This window comes from Lactuca virosa, chromosome 1 (assembly GCF_052849685.1).
Source record: "Lactuca virosa cultivar CGN04683 chromosome 1, Lactuca_virosa_CGN04683_v6, whole genome shotgun sequence".
Taxonomy (NCBI): domain Eukaryota; kingdom Viridiplantae; phylum Streptophyta; class Magnoliopsida; order Asterales; family Asteraceae; genus Lactuca; species Lactuca virosa.
The window spans coordinates 314,636,233-314,659,404 of NC_136426.1; the positions used below are offsets into that span (position 1 = coordinate 314,636,233).

Genomic DNA, 23,172 nt, shown 5'->3' on the forward strand with positions numbered 1-23,172 from the left:
TCAAGGAAGCGGTAGGTGAGAGTGGACACCCATTAAGTTGTCATTTTATAGGCAACAACCTTATACCCCCCTTATAGACCGGCTTCGTGAATGAGGCGTACTAGCGGTAAGACGACTTGACGTTATACATATATATATATATATATATATTAGTAACTTATAATATTATAAAGTATAAGGGTTGAATTTTAACTTTTAAAATTCTAAGGGTTGGAACTAAAGTTTTAATCAAGACTTTACATGTTCCAAAACTTGAGGGCAAGTTTTGTAAGCTTCCAAAACTTTTCATTTCTTATAACTTATGAATTAATTGAGTAATAAAAATGAAGACTCTTCATTTTTATAACTCTTGTGTTCTTTTAATGGCTTTAATAAAAGTGAGACTTTTGGTTTTCCATAACTTGAGGACAAGTTATGGACTCCATTAAAACACATTATGATCATGAATTAAACTACCATGAAGGTTACAAACAATTCCTATGATCATCTAATCTTCATAAGTTCAAGAACATGAATATGAACACTTTCAAGAATCAAAAATTACACTTAAAAAAACTTGTAATTTTAATAATTGCCATTGTAAATGGATTAGCATAAACATTACACCATCTAAAACAAGCTTTAAAACATCAAAACAGTTTAGGGTAATGTTTCTAGTCCATTTCCAGCAACAAATGTGCAAACTTTCATACGAGCAGAAAACAGAAAAACGATTTTTTTCAAGCTGTTTGCACACAAAAAAAAACAACAAACGAACCATGCTCTGATACCACTGATGGGTTTTGAGCATTCTAACACTTCCTAAGTGTACATGCAACCCTAATAACCTTGGATCTATGTTTGTCTAATTATCATGCAAAGTTGAATTCCAAGGTTATATTCTTATCTAGCATACATGGGGAACAAATTTTAACTTGCATGAAAGATAGAATAACTTACCTTGTTGTTGCTTATGATCCTTGAAACCTTGTGAGCCTAGCACCCCAAGTGTGATGCCTCAAATGCTTCACACAACACCAAATGCTTTTGGAATGACTTTAGAGAGAATACACACTTCTAAAATCGGCCTAGCCCTCTTGTTTCTTATGTGTGTCCGATTTTGGTGGAGAATGGGTTTCTTATATAGTGTTGACACATCTAGGGTTACACCATGTAAACCCTAATGTGTCATGACTCTTCATTTCCATGACCCATGGGTTTGTAACTCCCATGGAGCATCCATGGAGCATTCAATGAGTTTAACCCAACTTGATTATCCATGGAGCCTTTTAGCCCACTATACAAGTTATGGATGATTTACATGATCAACCCATATATTTAATTAGTCATCTTTTGATCACTTAATTAATCCTAGATTAATTCTTGATCAATACTAATTAAATAATACTATTAATATATTAGAACTTATAATATGTTAATAAACCACAAGTGTTATTTCTCTCATTTAGTCTATCCAAATGCATGATGCCATGCAACCCAAATGGACCATGCCGGGTCGGGTCAAGTACATACCAGAAATAGTTATGGACTTAGACACCTTATCCAACAGAAGACCCTAGAGTTCCAATCATTCTTGGAAGACCATTTTTGAATACCGCTTGTGCAATAGTCGATGTGTGCGAATCTACACTAACACTAAGGGTAGGGAATGATTCAGTGGTGTTTAAAGCGGAACAAGAGAAAAAGAATGAAGGGATGAAAAACGGGGAAATTTCCTTAGTGGATTTGGATGATGAAGTGTTAGAAAGAGAGCTTTCACTTTTACAAGAAGAAAATCCAAACAAATTTCTATTACCTTCTGAAGGGAATTTCGATGCTGGAGAAGATTTAAAGGAAATAGAAAGGTTGTTAGAGGAAGCTGAGTCAGAAAAAACAACAAAAATTGTGGAAACCTCACAGACTCGCCGAGTCGCATCGACTGACTCGACGAGTCCAATTGAGAACCTCAAGAATCATGAAGATCTTAACTTGCTTCTTACAAGTTCCTTTTCTGATCTTGACATGTACACTTCTCCTTATCCTTTGGGAAGTCCAATAGAAGAGGCTGAAATTGTGGAAAACTTTAACTTCCAACTAGGGATGCAAACGGGTGCGGATATTGGCGGATACTGCCATACCCGTCCCCGAACTCGACCTCCGATACCCACACCCATCCCCGCCAAATGCCCGACGGATTCGGGTGAAAATATCCCCGCCGGATTCGGGGAACCCGATGGATACCCGTTTAGTAATAAGTATTATTTTTAAAAAACATAAAATATAAAAAACTTCAACAATATTTACAACAATCACTTTATTCTGGTATATGAAAATATGAAATTGTTTAAAATATGAAAATATGAACTTTTTTAGTAAATAAACAATTAAAAAAACGGATTCTTAAGTAAAAGTTTTGACACTCAACTTTCGCCATTTGAATTTGATGTATAGTAATTTCATTATTTGTTGCAGTTTGCTTACTAAATCGAAGAGCCACACTTCCACACGCATGCTAAACTCATTAATACCCTATGCCTTGGTTACTTAAGATGCATTTAATAAAAGCGATTTTTGGTAATTTTATTATTATTATTATTATTATTATTATTATTATTATTATTATTATTATTATTATTATTATATATATATATATATATATCGGGTCTTTAACGGGTCGGATAATAGTATATCCGTCCCCGCCCCGTCCCCGCTTCGGGTAAGAAATCGAATACCCATCCCCGACCCGTTACCCGATAAGATGGGGAATACCCGATCCGTTAGGGTCGGGTCCCCACGGGTAGCGGGGAATACCCGATCCGCTTGCATCCCTACTTCCAACACGCACAATTGGCTTACCTTGACACCATGATAAAAGAAGAAGCGATTCAACTTGACGAGAGGGTAAGTTTGGGAGAAAAGGAGAATGCAAGGGGTTGGAATAATGATGTGAATAACTCATCCATTGAGTCACTCATGGCTAATCGAGAGATCGAGTCGAATACAATCAAGAGAACCAAACCTCGATCCCGAGTGTCTACTAATTATGAAGTATGTGCATTTGAACCACCGGATTATTTAGAAGATAAGGAGGAATCCTTACTATCAAGTGAGGATAGCGTGGCAACTATACGGGAAATCGAGATTGACAAAGAAGGAGTACAAAAGATGGGTCCAAGGAACGGGGTGAAGAAGAAAAAGGTTGGGAAACGGATCAGTTATGCTATACAAGAGGATGCTGCGAGGAAAAGGAGAGACGAATTGAGACGGGCGTATAAAAGAAAGATACATGCTTACAAGACAAAGTTTAAACAACAAAAGATTAAGTGTGAATTCCCGATGGAGGAAAACGAAGAAACGTAGAGCGGGAAGGAGTCCAGCTAACGACTCCTCAAAAAGAAGCGCTTAACGGGAGGCAACCCGTCCCTAGAGTTTGCTTTCTTTTACTTTTTCTTTAGTTTTATTTTCGTTTTTAGGATTTATTTATTTTCATCTTTTAATTGTCCAAAAACATGACTACTTGAGGGTAAGCATGGTCTGAGTGTGGGGTGGGTTGGATATATATTTTAAGCAGGAATAAGAGTAATATCAAATTTATACATATATATATATATATATATCAATTTTTCAAAATTAACGAGTGACTCGGCGAGTTGGGTGACTTACTCGACGAGTTAACTCGAAAGTCGGAATCGCAAAATCGCGACCAGACTCGCCGAGTCGGACCCTGACTCGACGAGTCGGTTTGTTTTTACCGACATTTTTTTTTAATTTTTACATATCTGTAAAATTAGGGCTTTTTACCCTAATTGGTAACCATTCTTCACTCACCCAGCCGACACTCGATGTGCGTCTCCCTCTTTCTCCTCCTCTCTTTCTCTCTATTTCTCTATCAAGCAAAGTGGAGCCGGAGGGAGCGGGGCAATGCATGATGATAATGATGAGGAAGAAGATGAAGATTGATTTATGTTTTGTGTTTTGTGGAACAATTTGTTTTGTCTTTGTTTAATTGTTTGTTGGAACTTCTAGTAATTAGGATTTTTAATTTCTCATGGTTTGTTTAGTGTCTTTTCAGAGTTTGAAAATGGGTTGCTTACAAAGAGTCTCACGAGTAATAGGAGTTTCGAGTCTAGGCGGAAGCGAGAGTGAAGTTCGAGTATCGAGTCCGGTCATGAGGAGCGTTCACATGAGTCTAATTACTGAAGAGAAATATTAGATTTAATATGATTCTGAAGTGGTTAGTTTTTATCAAAAAGACTTGGAGCAGAAAACAGAAAAATTTTCACCCAGCGACTGACTCGTCGAGTGCATCTACTAACTCGACGAGTCCAAGCGTAAAAACATGTATTCTGCATTTTCACGACTCACTCGGCGAGTCGTATTCCCTACTCGACGAGTGTTTACGAATTTCCAACTTAGCTTCAGGCTTGACAATTATATTCCCATAATAAGTGGTTTTTATCAAGAAGGTTCATTTCTAGAGATTTTCGAGAGTTTTTCCTGCACTTTTGGAGCTGTTACCACACGATATTTGACGCCCAAGGCATGGATGAGCTGTTCCCATGTCTAAGGTCAGCTGAAGATGGAGCTTTCAATGAAGAAGATCAACCTCGCAACTATTATCCCAGGGGAGTTTGTTCTAATTCCCTCTTTACTTTATTGTTCTTTATCATGCATAATATGCAGTGGGGACATTGCATAAATTAAGTGTGGGGTAGGGGGTTGGTTACATTAGTTAAAATTTGGGTTGGTTACATTAGTTAAAATTTTAGTTAAATTTTGAAATTTTTGAAATTTTTGCACAAAATTGCTAGGGCTAAATTAGAAACTTTGGTAAAAAAAAAAGCAATTAGGAATCATGCTAGTGTTATGTTTGATGATTGCAAGAAGACCCAAATGTTTAGTCGAGCTTATACACGTTATAATGCATTTGTGGTCTCCCTTATTCTAGTGAAATCATGGGACAAAAACACAACCTTGCTTAGTTTGAGGGATGCAATATGTTTAGCATCGTGTACTTGAAATGTATCCAGGAAAATTATTATCTTTAATCAATAAAGGTTGAAGTTGAGCGCCCCTGCTTAAGCATGTAGGTATTGAGTGAAAAAAAGTGAGTTACATGTAAAAAAAGAGAGAGAGAGAATTACAAGAAAAGTTGTAAGAATTTTGGAGCAATTAAAGTGAAGATCAAAAGATCAAAATTCTAAAGAAGATCAAAGTTGAAGATACAAAAAATTAAAGAAGTTGGTGAATTCAAAGAAACGAAAGACAAATTATCGAAGAAGTGAAGAATTCTAAATAGCTCCATACTGGTATTGGAAAAATTGTAATTTTCTAGATTGTGTGTGCTTGGGTTGCTCAACCAAAAATACCTTGAGGTTAAAAGATTTTTTGCGGATGGATTCGGAGGGATGCATAAAATGAGCATTGTTCGGAAAAAGTGGGCGAGTGTTTATGAGGATTGTGAGTATTTAGGATTAAGGGGGGTCCTTAGGAAAAATTTTAGACACAAATGCATGCGTTGCGGTCTTGACATAACGGCTGGGTTCGATTGGGATTGTCATATGTAATGTTAGTACATTTAAAATTCAGTTTTGCTTGGGGGCAAGCAAAAGCCAAGTGTGGGGTATTTTGATATGTGCATGTTTAGACCTATATTTAATATAAAGTTTTATCATTTATTAGCTAATTAATTGCATATTATGGACAAAAGGTACTTAATTATGTTTGAATTATATTTTCAGTCCAAAAGAAGTACTCGGAAGCAAAAGGAAGCAGGAGTAGCTATCGGGAAGCTTTGGAGTGAACAAAAGAAGAAAGGATCAAAAAGCACAAAGGACTCGGCGAGTAGGGACGTCTACTCGACGAGTTCCCACGAAGATTCGCGAAGCAGGGGAGTCCTTGACTTGCCATACACGGGAATTTAATGAGGGACTCGTCGAGTCGGTTGTGGACTCGACGAGTCGAGACGAATCTATAAAAGAAACCCTCCAGATCGATAGACGGGACTTCTGAGAACCCTAGGAGGAGGAGCTGCGATTCAGAACGAAGAGAGACATCTGGAAGAGTGAAGATTCAACCAAATTCAAGTTTTGAAGGATAACTAAGGCATACTTTGATTTCTCTTAACTAGATCTAGTACTTAAACCATGTTTATGTTATTGAATTTTGTTTTTGAGTTTTCTACTGCCTTAATTATGAGCTAAACTTGCTAGCTTCTGTTTGGGTAAGACAATTTTGAGACTATGATTTGATTAATGGTAGGATTAACTTTTAATTGGTGATTTTGTTGAATTAAGCTTGTTAGAGATCCTTATGCATTAACCATAACTATTTTCTGTTAATAGGAAGACAATTAGGCTGCATGAACATCTCTTAATTGTTTACCTCATGTGATTTATGTGAACACTTAATTATGTGCTTAGGATTAGTGAATATGAAACTAGGATTAATTAGAGAATGGGTAAGTTAATGCGTGGGCTTGTTTGATAAACCAACAACAAGAGGTTAATTGAATTGACAAATTGATTAACCATTACAAGTCTTATTCAACCCGAATAGATAACCTAGGGAATTAATTAATTTAGACAACTAGCCACTACTTGAATTAGTTTATTTTCTAAGGATTAGCATAGCGAATGTGAATCTAATCACTTGAGTCGGTAGCCAATAAAAGGTTAATCCATTGCACCATTACCATTAAATCAACCATAGGATCAATTGAGTCGAACCTGAACAGAAGTCCTTTTAGATATTGAATTTAGTTGGTCCTTGCTTGCTTAGTTGTTAGTTATTTTAGTTAAGTTTTAGTTTAAGTTTCCAGTCTTGTAAAACTAGAGAAAACCTTAATTTTATTACTTGTCTTTTAGATAATATTAGTTATTAGTTTTAATTTTCCGTTCCCTGAGTTCGATACCCTACTTATTTAGCCATACCACAATTGATAGATCCACTGCCTCTTGTGTGTTAATTTATAATTAAAAGTAGGTTTAAAAACTAGTTGAGTTTACACACATCAGTTGCATTCCTCGTAATTTGGAAGTTTTCCAGCATATCGCCGCACTGGCATTGGCACTGGTTTGGCAGATGTTGTGGCTATAGGAGTTATCACGGGTTGTTATCTCTTGGAAAGTTTCTGAGACGACTTGTACTTCATCTCGGTCCAGAATTTTCGTTTGGCGCTCTTAGGTTTGGGAGTTAGAGTGCCCTCCTGGATAAGCCCTTGTTGGTTTCCTGGTGTGCTGCTACAGTTCGAGGTGTGGAAACTGTTCTCATTCCCATTTGGGTTGTTAGTGTTAAGAACAGCTAGGGCGGCTGCTACGGCTGCTGTGACAGTAGCTTGGAACGTAGCTGAGTCCATCTGGAGGATTGGTGTCTTACCGGTGGTTTGGTTACGTTCCTTCGGAGGCATGATCTGCCACATGTCAAGAAAAAAAGTCTGTGAGCAACAATGGTTGCCTCTGGATGTATCCTAATTGTTTATCTATGCACTGGGATTTCCCGTTTTGCTATCTGACTCTCATTGATTCGACCCACATCCCCATGATGTGGTCCTAGCAAGAATAGAAAAGATTCGAACATAATAAAGTTCACCTACAATAAACTTACGAACTCCTTGTTGCTCAGCTCATTGCGCTGGCTGAATACTCTCACATTTTTGTCGGCTCTAGACGATACGGAGATTTAACTATAAGGGTAGTTCTGGGGATCAAGTCGATACGAGATTCAACTTGACACTCGGAAGAAGTTCCCTGGAGTATCTTCGGGGTAGGCATCAGGAAAGTTGCAGGCTTCAGAGATGCTCTCGAGGTCTTTAACTTCTTTCATCTCATCTACAACATGAGCCAGGAATACAGGGCATCCCTTTCGCAAATACTTCTGGGCTTTGGCGCAGGAAATGATACGAAGGTTCGAACAATTTTTATCACTATAACCAGTGAGGACTTTGTCAGAGGGAAAGATTGAGACGAGTCGCCCTTTCGAATGTAAGGGACATCAGCACGATTTGGGGCTCAATCATCTCATGCTGATTATGACATCGTAGCTTTTTATGGAGACTGATATGAAATTGATGGGGAAAAGGAATGATCGTTCCTAAGATAAGAGTACTTCCTATGACACATGCTTTGAGGACGAGACGGTGATAGGACTTTGATAAAGTTGCTTAATTTACATGCTACCGATCTAAGGTATACTTTTGACATTGATAATCTTCAACTGATAAATGCTTGTTGTCACTAATATTGAAACTGAGATTACATATATTTTGGAAACCTCGACCTAAAAGTAGGTCTAAATCATACTAATACAGAGGACATCTTGGCAACAAGAAAGGCAGAGATGTTTACGGAAAAGAACTACTCAGAACATAGATATGAAAGTTATTCCTTAGACCAAAAAGGAAGGATGAGTAGAGTATTCTCCTATCGGCGACGGGTACTCCTCGGGCGGATCCTTAAGTTAGCCAACTGGCGCTCCATGTCAAGCAGGCGGCTCTCGTATATTGACTGGCATGCTCGGAGCTCTATGACCTCAGCTCGAGTGGTAACTAGCTCTTGTTGCAAAGCTTCATTGTCCCTCATAGTTCTCCCATGAGCAACTTCAAGATTTCGAATGCGGTTTGTGCCGGCATCCGAGTCTGCCTCAAGCTCCATAGTTCGCTGAAGGATTGCCACACCTAGCTCCACATTGCGAGCAACTCAGCGTATCAGAATTGGAAGGGCCCTGTCTGCAGGACCTCCTTCATCCAGATTGTAGAAGTTGCGGTTTCCGTTGTATGGGAGGGGTTGGCCTTGCTCATGGCTCCACCTATCCAGGCTTCCGACCCACATAGGCGTTGGGCCTTCGAACTCAAGTCGGGGGCTAGGATTTGGTATCGGGGCTACTTGAGGTAGGTTCTCGACTTCGGGTTCTGAGTCAGTCTCTTCAGAAAATGGTTCGGCGAAGTCATCGTCCGAAGGAATCTCATGGTTCTCTTCCAGCGCTGGCTCGAGCCATCCATCATCTCCTTGGTTGGGAAAGTACAGGTCGCCAGGGAGATGGAATCCGGCCATGCTATCTACGCGAGATAGGGGTAAAGGGATAGTTATTAGGCATCGAATCTAATAATACTTCCAATGTATTATAGTTACATGATTGATTCTTGAGGGATGGATTATTGGGTAAGTTTCTGGTTCGGTCGTTATAGCACCCTAAAATACTCCTATAGTATTTTAACCCTTACGTTTGGTTCTAGAACTCTTCTGGTATCTAGGTAAGTTTTAGGCTTGCTGCAACACCACGGTCACTCCCAAACACATGTTGGTCATGTATCGAATGAATATAGTTGATCAGGATATATTGATCCTAGACATGATTACATAACTGCCCAGGTTTAACCGCAATGTCCAACATCCAAATACTTTTGTTTTGTTCTACTTATGACACTGATTTTGATACTCGGGTATACTTATATACTTTTATAAAAATACTTGTATTTTTGAAAGTATACTTTTAGTTTAGAGCACTTAGGCCCCTTAATGTTTATAGTTGTATACCATGTAAGGTTCGGTATACTTAGTTCACTATAAACAATAGCTCTGATACCAATCTGTCACACCCCCAAACCGGAACGGCGGAAACGTTCGGGGGTGGTTGACGTCATGCGTAGTATCACAACAATTGTATCATAGCAAGCATAGTAAACACAACCAAACATTGAATACATATATGAAAAAGGTTTACATTGGTCGATACATAGTTTTGTTCATATCAAAAGGAAAATGAAAGACATGACTCTAACGCTCCGACTTCTCCGAACTCCTAGAAGTACCTGTCTACTAGTTTCCTGAGAATACAAGCAGTTTTAAAAGAATATCAACATAAAGCTGGTGAGTTCATAAGCATTTAGTTTTGGTGGAAAAGTGTTCTTTGAATCCTTTTGAAAAATGTTCCTCAAGAAAATCCTATATTTTCTTATAAAAAGCGTGTGGAAAGAGTGTCTATTAGTATGAAATAAACCATCGGTTTTAGAAATGCCAGTGTTATCTTGGGAAAATCCCATATTTTCCTTAAAAACAACTTATCCGTCCTAGAGGTAGAGATGCAAGTTTAGAAGTCCCTGATTACTATCAGTATATGTGAAAGTAGTTCTATTACTTAAAATAAAACAAATGAAGAGTAGAATCCGTAAACCAAAGTTAGTTTATACTTATTTGCGAGTCGTATAACCATACTTGATATGACCTAGAGACCTTTATAACGTTCTTCAGGCGTTAAGCTAAATGACATTTGTTCACCCCAGGCGTGCCCGCCTAACTGTAGCTAGCAGTTCAGGTGTGGGATTGTCAGTCCCGAATAGATCTATTCACAAATCTCACGCTCTCCCTCCAGGAGACTCTGGTTATACTGAGATAGGATTTAACCATGTACACCTAAGGGTACAGTATTGAAGTAGAGCCTCACAATTCTGTATAATCTAGTTTACTAGCGAGAAACAGTATAAAACAATAATTATGCTTGAATAACAGTACTCTATACTCCTGAAAAAATATATAACATAAACTAAATCTGCCATAGTTCATATATATTCATTTATGAAATCTGATTAGGTAGATACTGCCTAGAGGGTTATCCCAAACTATACCCATTATAGTTTATTAGAGTTGTTATGGAAAATGCTTTGTAAAAGCTTTCTGAAAGCTATGAAGTTAGATTCCCGAAATAACAGTTTCTCTTATGCTCAACATATTACAAAAGAGATAAAATATCCGAGTATGTTATTAAACGTGGAAATCATTGGACTGTATTAATAAGTTTAAAACTTAATAAAATACTTTGAGTTTGGCTTGTATTCCCCCCTGAAAACATTAAAAACACGGAAAATGTAGGGGTATGAACTCACCTCGGGTGATTTGAATGAAAGATCGATACGGAATGCCGAATGTTCAAGTGAAGCCTTGAACACGATTTGATCCTAATTAACATGTAATGACACATAAAGGAGTCAAATGAAGGTATTTCTCTACTAAATGTGATGGAGAACCACTCTAAGAACTTGGGACTACTTACACTAAGTGTTAGAACCTTAAAGGGTTGCATGAGGGAGGTGTATGGCCACCTTAAAGGTGTGTACGGCCATGGGTGTGTGGCCCAATGGGTGTGCGGCCGTACACTCATGATGGAAGGTGCTTTTTAGGTGTTTTCAAGGTCCATACTTGCATCCATGAAGTGTTCTAGATCCATACTTAGTTGTAGTACAAGCTTAGGGTCTTAGAAATGGGTTTGTGGTCCTAGGGTGTGTGTGTGGTCGCACACACATGAGTGTGCTGCCGCACAAGGGAGTGTGCTACCTCACACATGAGTGTGCTGCCGCACAAGGGTGTGTGCGGCCGTACACAGGCGTGTGCGGTCGTACACCCTACATGTTTGTGTCCAAAACGCCAATTCTAAGGTGCAGCAAGGCTAGGGTCATGTTTAACTCGAAGATGGAAGTCCAACTCTCACTTTGGAGGGTCTTTTAGGAGTGTGAGGCCACCTTATGTGGGTGTGCGGCCGCACTCCTTCAAAGAGATGAAGAACATGACGGGACTCAATGATTCTAGGCTTATATTAAGTGGTTTTTCAAGCACAACAAGCTAAGGGATGGATTACTCACTTTTTTGAAGCCTTGGGAGGGTTTGCGGTTGAAGAGTCTTGAGAGAAAAGGTGTTGTGTGCTGCCAGGATGTTAAAGGAATGAAAGGAAAGGGGTCTACCCTTTATATAGGGGTGGGTGTGTGGCCATGAGGGGTGTGTACGACAGTACACCCATGTGTGCGGCCGCACACTCCTCCAAAAGGGGTGTATGGCCCGGTTTTGCTACTATTCGCCTTGCTGACTCATTCCTAACTTCAACCTTGGCTGTACCCAAGCTTAGAACACTTAAATGGACCCTTAACCAGTGCTAGAAGTTAACAGAAACGAGTTTAACTTAGATTTACTGACTAGATGTACCAGGTAGAAGTTTCGGGTTGTCACACATTTCACATTTGACATTATTGTTTTCAATTCAGAATATTAATACTTAATAATTTAAAAGAAATTGCATATTTGTAAAAGTGTTTATAAATAGTTTAAGGTAGAAGGATTTGTCACTTTGTATATAAAATTGTTTAAGGTAAAAAGATTACTTTCCAAATCCAACAGATCCACTACAAGCATCTACATAGATAGCCCATATCAAAATTCAAAAGTATTAATTACAATATCTTGTTTAATAAAAGTAATAGGAATAATTCAAAAAGTATTAATCAAAATTCAAAAGTATCTATTTATGTAGTTGTTTATAGTGGATTTGTTGGATTTGGAAAGTAATCATTCCACCTTAAACAATTTTATATACAAACTGAGAAATCATTCTACCTTAAACTATTTATAAACAATTTTACAAATATGCAATTTCTTTTAAATTGTTAAGTATTAATATTTTGAATTGAAAACAATAATAACAAATGTGAAATGACCATATACAAAGTAAAAATATACTAGCAGAAATTCATGATTTCAATGTTAAAAGCATCACCATCTCCTCCACCTCCACCCTTAAACAATGTCATTATTTTTTTCATTTAAATGCATTTATATGTTTTATTAACAATATTAATAATACAAGTTCAAAAAATAGTATTCTTAATAATAATAATAATAATAATAATAATAATAAGAGTTCTGTTTGCAGAAAAGTCATAATATTTTTGTTTATAGAAAAATCATAATATTTTTGTTTACAGAAAAATCTAAATATTTTGGATTAGTTTACGAAATAGTCCAAAATTAATTTGATATCGGTTTCAACCGGTTAAAAAGGGTCAAACTGTAAATTTTTGCTGGTTTTCAGGACTTTTTTATTAAAAAAAAATATTGAGACTAAAATGTAACTTTTCTGTAAATAGTGAGACTTTTTTATTATTTTATTATTATTATTATTTTTTTTTTTGTAAAAACCATTTTTGAAACCATGGTTAGTAAAATTTGTTGATTTATTAGGTAAAGAATCGATTAAAGGTGACAGGCTCATGTACCCGATCCGTTGCTTTAACCCGAAACAGAAAATTACTTCTTCGGTTCTTCCTTTTCTTCTGTCCTAAATTTGTGTTGTACGGCAACCCTCTTTCTATCTCCTTCGCTCTCCCTGAATTTCTCTCTCACATCGTCGGAGACGAAACGGGATCTAGGGTTCAACCAGTCTCCGCCCGCCGTGCAATCGGTAGAACCCCTTGTCTTTTTTATCGATTATAATTTAGACTAGAGAATTTGAAGTCCGAACGACGAAGTAATAAAACATTTAGTAACTTTTAGACGTCATCTCAGCTTCGTTTTGTTTCGTATTGCTTCGAACATTCTCATTAGTTGTGATTTTGAGTTTCGAACGAACAAAATTTTGAGCTTTAATCTCAATTAGTCCAATAATAACGTAACTGAACGTTGTTTATTACCAGTTCATCAGGTTATTTGAACCCTGTTATCCTTTTGTTTTTAGATTAGGAATGTTATCGTAGGTATTGAATCATTTTTAATTTGCAGTTGAACGTTTAGAGGGGTACGTTTAGACCCTTTTCACCATAATTAATTTAATGACCCACAAACCCTAGTATGTTACCAGGATGTAGGTATTGGAGTTTGTAAGGTGTTTGCATTTGTTTTCTTGTTTCTAGTCACATTATACTTTATATATACACCTCTGTACACAAACCCTCTTCATAACATTACAGTTTTATATTACTTTTTGGGCCAACAATGCTAAAAATCTTGAACTTTTTCCACACAAAAGGCTGTAATTTTGATGCAAGTGTTTGAGCAACTTGTAAGGAGAAACTTTGTTTATCTTTCTTTTGCTACAGTTTTATTTATTTCGATCCTCATACAGGTCAATCCATCTTATCTAAAAGCCATAAGTGCAAGAATCTAGAGATTGAAGTGCTTTATGACAACAAACTGACGAAAAAATGAGTTATTCATCTGATGACGATAAACCCTTGGTTTTTAGAAGGAATGCAAGACCTGATACAGTGAAGTCTTCTTCTCAACCTTCCAAACCTTCTCCTAAACCAAGCAATGATGAGGTGGATTCTGAAGATGATAAACCACTAAGTTGTAGAATTTCAACTGTATCCAAGGTGGACACCAATCATGCTAAAAAAGGGCCAGGTACAAGTGTGTCCCCACTTCCAAAACCATCAGTAAAAGATGAAGATTCTGATGATGAGAAACCATTGTCTTTAAAATATAATTCCAAGTCCAAAGTGGGATCATCTAATAATCATAAACCAGTGGTTCCCAAAGTTCATCAAAATGGTTCTGCATCAAAGGATAATACTCAATTGAAGAATATTGGGTTGAATAAGAGACCACCAGATGAGGAAAGATCTGCTTCGGTTAAAAAGCCAAAGCTTTCTGATTCTGTAACACCTGTCAACCAAAAACCAGTAGCTTTGAAAGCAGAAATTAAGTCAGATGATGATGATGATGATGTTCCCATATCGCAAAGAATAAAGAAACAAGCTCCATCAAGTAGTAATAAATCTTCATCTGTAAAACAAAAGGTGATGAAAAAGAGTTCTTCATCTTTAAACCAAACCAACAAGAAGTCAAAAAAGATGATGAAACAGAAACAATCAAAATATTCTAAGCCATCAAAGATCCCCCCTGGTTCTGGTGAAGGGCAGAAATGGACAAGTTTGGTTCATAATGGTGTAATTTTTCCACCTGAATACAAGCCTCATGGGGTTAAGATGCTATACAAAGGGAAGCCTGTTGATTTGACTCCTGAACAAGAGGAGGTGAACCTAATACATACTTTCCACTTCATCTTTTTCTTTTACAAAAAATGAACAGGAAATAGTAATGTGCTCTCATTTATTTGTTTATTATAGCATCATATTTTCATTGCTTTCAATTACATTATTGTACCTTGAGTAGATCTTTCAAAGTACAATGTTCTGATAAAAAAAAGTTTTGAAGCAGAATGCTGTAATCGGGTAGATTCTTTGAAGTACATTGTTTTCTTGAAAGTACAAAGCTGTAATAGAATGAATTGAAAGTAAAATGCTATACTAAACAAATAAATAAAAGTACATTGGTTTTTTTGTTTTGTTTTTGGTCCCTTGAAGAAAGAAACTAGTTGGATGTATGCATGATCATCATATTCTTATTTTACACATTTACAGGTTGCAACAATGTTTTCAGTGATGTTAGATACAGATTACATGGCCAAACCTCAGTTCAAAGAGAATTTCTGGGGTGACTGGCGAAAGATATTGGGAAAAAACCACACAATCCAGAATTTGGAAAATTGTGATTTCAAACCAATATATGAGTGGCATCAGGCTGAAAAAGAGAAGAAGAAGCTAATGACAACAGAAGTAAGTTACTTACAAATTCTTCCTTTTTTTGGTATTATCAGCAACTATGATAAATATGGATTTTATTGTTTTTGTTCTTCAAGATTAAACCTATCTTGTCATTATTAATGGACATTTAGCCATCTTTGTAATTTATCTAATGTACGAGGGTATTAATGCAAGAATTGATTTTTGTAGGAAAAAAAGGCCATAAAAGAGGAGAAAATGAAGATAGAAGAGAAATATATGTGGGCAATTGTTGATGGTGTCAAAGAAAAGGTGATCCCTAACCTTGATTTATAATTTTTAATATCTTGAAACTCTCTTTTATAATGAAAATGACAATAATACTTACAAGGCTAATATCAGTGTGGACTTTATATTATAGGAATCAATGGTGGATTATGTTACTTATATAATAATCGGAGCAAAAGAACTTAGGGTCCATTCCTTTATATGGTTTTTCTTCATCTTTTACTAGTGGGTGCCATTTTCATGTCAGAAAATTTCTTCATTTTTTACACCATATAAGTAGGGAGCCATTGGATCAAAATGCTAAATGGCAAACCAAATAGGACTTCAAATCTTTTGCAAATTGTGTCAAATACAAGAAAAAGCAATGTACTTCTGTTGATTTGGTATTATAGAATCTTACTTACATTTCTTTCTATTACATCATTGCACTTAATTTTTGTATGAGACATTGTTATGTACTTTAAAATCATATTATTTGTAGATAGATGTCATCCTAGAAAGCAACATCTGTTTCTTTTTAGGTTATATCATATAATTTTTTTTTTGATCATGAGTTATTTGATTGCAAAGATGACCAATGTGTGTGCTGCATTATAACTAAGGTTTCAAACATAATATATATTCAAAATATGCTCTGCATTTTTGATGGTGTAGGTTGGTAATTTCAGAGTTGAGCCACCTGGGCTATTCCGTGGGCGGGGGGAACATCCAAAGGTTTGAATGACAACTTTACCCCTCCAATAAAGTATTTAAACTTATTTCATTAGAAAAGAAATATATATATATATATATATATAATTACAAATATTGTTGGTTTGCTAGATGGGAAAGCTGAAAAAACGAATCCATCCAAGTGATATTACCATAAACATCGGAAAGGATGCTCCGATTCCAGAATGTCCGATTCCTGGCGAAAGGTTTGTTTGTTTTTTTGTTTTTTTTACCCACTAGATGATATTATTAAATATAAGTATTGTTGATATTATGTGTAAAACTTAAAGTATTTGATATATAAGAAAAACCTAGGTTGCGTTTAGTTACGGAAAAACAGTTTTCATTTTCCGTTTTCGGTTTTCATTGGAAAATTTAGAAAACGCGTTTAGTTAAAACTTATTCATTTTTCATTTTCAGTTTTAGAAAATTAGAAAACGCGTTTAGATGTGTATTTTTCTATCGGGTTTCATTTTTAGAAAACGGTAGCGGTGGTAGGGTGGGCGTGGCGGACGGTGGCGGTGGTGGGGGCAGCGGCGGGGAGCAGTGGTGGTGTCGATGATGGTGACGGTGGTTGTGGTGGTGGCGGTGGCAGCGGGGTGGCGGCGGTGGTGGTGGCGGCAATTGTGGCAGTGGTGGTGATGGCGGCGGAGATGGTGCTGGTGATGGGGTAGTGGTGGTGGTGATGGGTATAATGATGGTGATGGTAGGTCGGTGATTGTGGTAGTGGTGTTGGGTGGGTGGGTGTGTGTGTGTGTGGGGGGGGGTGGGCTTGGGAGTGAGTGTAGGTAGGTAGGGGGTATTAAGGTGAGGGTAGGTAGAGGTGGATGGGGTGGGAGTGAGTGTTTATATTTTAGAAAAAATTTAGAATTAGAAAAATGTGGAAAACAATGATTATCGGTTTTCCAAAAATTTCAAACTTCTTTGTAATTTTAGAAAACGGAAAATTTTCATTTTCCGTGAAAAAAAGACGAACTAAACGCGTTTTCAAAATTCTGATTTTTCTTGGAAAATTGTTCCGGAAGACGGCCCATTTTTCCGGAACTAAACGCACCCCTAATGTCATGCACAGCTGGAAGGAAATCAGGCATGATAATACTGTGACATGGTTAGCATATTGGAATGATCCAATCAATTCAAAGGAATTCAAGTATGTGTTTTTAGCTGCTAGCAGTTCCTTGAAGGGTCAGAGTGACAAGGAAAAATACGAGAAGGCAAGGAAGCTGAAGGTAATTATTATTATTATGAATGTTAGTAATGAATAAATAATGAGTGATGAGTGGTATGTAATAGGGGTACATAGAAGGCATACGGAAGGCTTACACTAAAGATTTTGGAAATTCGGATGTCACAAAGAAGCAAGTGGCAGTGGCTACATATCTCATTGATAAACTAGCTCTCAGGGCAGGGAATGAGAAGGTACCAATTTTTTATTTATGTTTAAAATATATATTTATTTATTTATAAGTAATTGTTTTTCCAGGATGATGATGAAGCTGATACAGTAGGCTGCTGCACATTGAAAGTGGAAAACGTGGAGCCTGAGCCTCCAAATATCCTAAAGGTTTTTTTTTTTTTTTTTTTTTTTTTTTTTTTTTTTTATATTTAAAAAATAGTGAGAGCAAGGTAGGTTGGTATTTCCTGTAATCTTTAGTTTAATTTGTTGTATGTATTGTTTGGACAGTTTGACTTTCTTGGTAAAGATTCTATAAGATACCAGAATGAGGTTGAAGTGGAGCTTCCTGTCTTCAAAGCAATCCAACAGTTTCGAACAGGTCCGTTGACTTTTTGACTTTTTGTGTGCTTTTAATGTAAGCAACAAAAAGAAAAATAAAGTAGATTTTGTAACTCAGGCAAAGCGGGAAATGATGATCTATTTGACAAGCTGGATACAAGTAAATTAAATGCTCATCTCAAGGAATTAATGCCTGGTCTTACTGCTAAAGTTTTCCGTACTTATAATGCATCCATCACTTTGGATGATATGGTACTAACATCCATCCATATATGATATACCCACCCTTGTTAAATATATAATCATTTTTTTTTTTTTCTAACTTTAAAGTTTTTGGGTGATTGTAGTTGACAAGGGAAACCAAGGGTGGAGATGTTACTCAAAATCTAGTCGTTTACCAACATGCAAATAAGGAGGTAATTATTATTTACAACGAGGAGGGCATTTATGTCCCAAATTGAACTAGTTATATATAAATTTCATTTGATATATATTTTGTATTTACTTTTTTTTTTTTGTAGGTTGCAATCATATGTAACCATCAACGTACTGTTTCAAAGTCTCACAGTGCACAAATGACGAGGTTGAATGAGAAAATAGATGAATTAAAGGTAATAAATTTAGATCTCATCTCATATATATTTTTTCTTCTCTCAATATACTTTCCCTACTTTTTTACATTTTGTGGGTACTGTTTACATTTAAATGGGAGGGACCCGCATTGCCAAATGAAAATGCATTTTAGTTTAACATTTTGCCATTTTGGGCATTATTTATTATTTTTGTTTATAGGGTGTCATAAAAGAGTTGGAAAGTGATTTGGCTCGTGCAAAGAAAGGGAAGCCTCCATCAAATAAAAATGGTCCTGATGGAAAACCAAAGAGGAACTTGAACCCCGAAGCGTAATACTATTATTAAATATTAATTTTCTAGGGTCATTATTATTATTATTATTTTTATCATGAGAAGGGCATTTTTGTCTTTTTAACAGTCAAGATCAAGTCCCTGTCCTAATTTTTAGTGGGTGGGACAAAAAGTTACAGCTTTTGTCCCATCAACATCTGTGGATGAGACAAAAAATCAAACATGTGTCATATTTTTTTAGGTGGGACAAAAACTGACACCCATGTCCCACCTTGGAATCAATGCTATGTGTTCTATTCTTGCATAATAAATAGATATAAAGCATGTTGATTAATGAAATTATTGGGGGAAAAATGCAGGTTAGAGAAGAAAATAGCTCACACTAATGCAAAAATTGAGAAAATGGAACGCGATAAAGAGACCAAGGAAGATTTGAAAACGGTAGCACTGGGTACTTCAAAAATAAACTATCTTGACCCCAGAATAACTGTTGCATGGTGTAAGAGACACGAAGTTCCAATTGAGAAGGTAACAACATACAACATATTTTTCTTATTTATGTATTTTGCCCAATTTATAAAGTTAATTGGTTTTTACTTTTACTCAATCTTTTGCAGCTTTTTAACAAGTCTTTACTGGCAAAGTTTGCGTGGTCAATGGACGTGGATCCCAGTTTCAGATTCTGATTTTGACAGTTTATAAAAATTAACAAAAAGAGGTCACAAAAATGATCTACCACCTTTTCTTACATTTTTTTTAGTTTCATTTTTAGCGACTATTGATTGATAGTTTATGTTGTATTACCCCTCCCCGTATTTTAAGTCAATTCAATGATGAGTTGCTTTCTCTAATCCTGTGTGGTAAACTTTCTATTTTTCATTTTATTGTTAAGCATGCATTTTGCAAGATGTAGTTTCATTTTTCTGTTTATTATAGCATTCTACTTTCATTTCATTCTATTACAACATTCTACTTATTTTATTTAAAAAAAATCTATCCAACTATATATAACATTGTGTTTTTAATTTTTAATTTAGTTTTTGAAAAATCTATCAATGAAGGTAGATATTTCAAAGTACAATGATGTAATGAATGAAATGTCTATGAGGTGTTACAGTAAACAAATAGATGGGAGTTCATTGCTCTTTTTTGTATTTATTCTTTATCTTGATTGTTGGTCATTTTGGTGGAATTTTGCTATACCATGTTCAAAGAGACTACTAAAGAATGTTAATTGTAGTTATTCTTATTCATTTTGGTGGTTTTCTTACAACATAATGTCATCTAACATGTGAACTTGACATTAAAATGGACTTACCTAGAAAGAAAATAAGGCGTAACTTGACTCCGTTACAATGGAAAATGCTTAAGCAAACATGTTTTGGTTATTGGCTCGACCTGCATAGTAGGCCTTGGATCGCCTTCTTATTTTCTTATGTCCTCAATGATGAGGTCAACCTAATCCATCCTTGCTCCATCAACAATTTTAATTTGGGGGCTAAAGGTCAAGAACCAACATATAATCCCAGTGATATTTTTTTTTTTGGATAATCGGATAAAAATTTGTCACCTATGTACAAAAGTGTTATAAAATATGATCAAATAACAAGATAAATTATAAAGTAAAGAAAGACATGAGAGTAGAGAGAATTTTTATTCCAATACCTGTGATGAAATCATCAAGTTTCTAGTACATATGGCTCACTATTTATACTATCAAAATAAGATGAAAGATGAGTTATAATATGAATGCAAATTATGATGGTGCATTATTACATTCATAAAACACATTGATATGGTTGTTACTAATGCTAAATAATGATGGGGAGTTATGGGAGAAATGGAGAATCCAATGGTCATTCACAAACTAATATTTCATAACACTCCCCTTTGAATGACGATTGTATCATGCCTCGTTAAAACCTTAATAGGTAAAACCTCATGGGAAAAACCATTTATTAAGGAAAAAGAGTACATGGTTAATGATAGATATTTGGAACAATTGCCTCGTTAAAAACCTTGCTAAGAAAACCCAGTGGGAAAAACATAGCTAAGGAAAAGAGTGCAATATGTTTTCAACTCCCCCTGATCATCACATCACTTGATTTCCTTAAAGCGTCGCATTCCAATATTTCGTACCATGTTTTCAAATTTGGATGTAGGAAACGCTTTAGTGAATAAATCTGCCAAGTTGTTACTTGATTGAATTTTTTGGATGTTCATGCCACGCTCTTTTTGAAGATCATGAGTAAAAAAAAAATTTGGTGATATATGTTTGGTTCTGTCTCCTTTGATAAACCTTTCCTTGAATTGGGCTATACAAGCCGCATTATCTTCATAGAGTATGGTTGGAACGTCCCTGTTAGAAGTTAGACCACAATTCTCACAAATGTGATGAGTTAAATTTCTTAACCAAATACATTCACGGCTTGCCTCATGAATTGCTATAATCTCTGCATGGTTAGAAGAAAAAGAAGCAACTAAAGTTTGTTTAACAGAACACCAAGAAATTGCGGTACCTCCACAAGTGAATAAATAACCTGTTTGGGATCGAGCTTTGTGTGGATCAGACAAATATCCAGCATCTGCATAACCAATTAACTCCGCATTTGATGAATTTGAATAATATAAGCCCATATCCATTGTACCTCGAAGATATCGAAGAATGTGTTTGACTCCATTCCAATGTCTTCTTGTTGGGTAAGAACTATATCTTGCTAATAAGTTTACATCAAAAGATATATCAGGTCTCGTATTATTAACAAGATACATTAGTGCACCAATAACACTAAAATATGGTACTTCGGGACCAAGAAGTTTTTCATGTTTTTCACAAGGCCGAAATTGGTCCTTTTTGGCATCTAAATGCCTTACTACCATCGGGGTACTCAATGGATGTGAGTTATCCATATAAAACCTTTTAAGCACCTTTTCTAGATAACTAGATTGATGTACAAAAACTCCATTTTTGGTGTGCTCAGTTTGAAGACCTAAACAAAATTTCGTTTTACCAAGATCTTTCATTTCAAATTTTTCTTTCAAACAAGAAGTGGCATTTTCCAATTCTCCAAGAGTTCCAATTATGTTCAAATCATCTACGTAAACAACAATTATCACAAATTCTAATCCAGATCTTTTTATGAATACACATGGGCTTAATGGATCATTTTTATAGCCCTCTTTTAAAAGAAATGTACTTAAACAATTGAACCACATACGGCCAGATTGTTTCAGTCCATACAAAGATTTATTTAATTTTACCGAATATATTTCACGAGAATTAGGAGTTTGTGCTTCTGGCACCTTAAACCCTTCTGGGATTTTCATATAAATATCATTCTCAAGTGAACCATATAAATAGGCGGTAACTACATCCATCAGACGCATCTCCAGTTTTTCATGTGTTGCCAGACTTATTAGATAACGGAATGTAATTGCATCAACCACATGAGAGTATGTTTCTTCATAATCAATTCCGGGCCTTTGGGTAAAACCTTGTGCAACAAGTCTTGCTTTATATCTCACAACTTCATTCTTCTCGTTTCTTTTGCGCACAAATACCCATTTGTGTCCCACTGGTCTTACTCCGTTTGGTGTACGGACTACAGGTCCAAAAACTTTTCGTTGAGTAAGAGAATTAAGCTCTTTGTTGATTGCATCTTTCCATTTTGGCCAATCTTTTCTATTTCTACATTCATCTATAGATTTAGGTTCAAGATCCTCATTTTCTTCCATAATCTCGCGCGCAACATGATATGAAAAATTATCGTCGACGTCTATCTTATTTCGGTTCCATCTTATTCCTGTCATGACATAATTTATTGAGATCTCTTCATTTTCATAATTTTCAGGTACCCTGATTTCTTTTGTTATGTCATTGGGCTCTTCTGGAGCTTCATTAATCTTTTCAAAAGATTATGTTTTCTCTTTTGGACCATCAATTATATTTGATCACTTTCGTTTTCGAGGATTTTTATCTTTGGAACCGGTTGGTCTTCCACGCTTCAGGCGTGCCTTTGATTCATTTGTAGTTGTATTTTTTCCTTCTGGGATATCAATTCTAACTGGAGCATTTACAACTGGTACATGAGACTTTGTTACTCTCTTAGGGTCAGTAAATGCATCTGACAATTGATTTTCTATATTTTGTAAATGAATTATCTTTTTCACTTCAAGTTCACATTGACTTGAGCGAGGATCTAAAACTGAAAGTGATAATTCATTCCAAGAGATTTTATTCTCCAGCTTCTTTATTTCTCCCCCTAATGTTGGA

At 36.0% G+C, this 23,172-nt stretch overlaps 1 protein-coding gene across 2 annotated transcripts; it reads left to right on the forward strand.

Annotated features, from left to right (window-relative positions):
• The first annotated feature begins 13,043 nt into the window (after positions 1–13,043).
• LOC145167897 (DNA topoisomerase 1-like) lies at positions 13,044–19,750 on the forward strand. 2 transcript variants are annotated; one of them, XM_079087165.1, is made up of 16 exons: positions 13,044–13,200; positions 13,861–14,773; positions 15,161–15,355; positions 15,533–15,613; positions 16,244–16,303; positions 16,412–16,506; positions 17,373–17,529; positions 17,594–17,719; positions 17,784–17,864; positions 17,985–18,075; positions 18,154–18,287; positions 18,383–18,451; positions 18,557–18,646; positions 18,828–18,937; positions 19,259–19,427; positions 19,517–19,750. In XM_079087165.1, the coding sequence occupies exons 2-16, from the start codon at positions 13,940–13,942 to the stop codon at positions 19,583–19,585; spliced, it is 2,361 nt and encodes a 786-aa protein (XP_078943291.1). In that variant the 5' UTR covers positions 13,044–13,200; positions 13,861–13,939; the 3' UTR covers positions 19,586–19,750. The 2 variants fall into 2 exon arrangements, with proteins under 2 accessions (XP_078943291.1, XP_078943297.1); XM_079087171.1 differs by lacking the exons at positions 13,044–13,200; positions 13,861–14,773; positions 15,161–15,355; positions 15,533–15,613 and having other exon boundaries at positions 16,238–16,303; positions 17,326–17,529.
• The last annotated feature ends 3,422 nt before the right edge of the window (positions 19,751–23,172 follow it).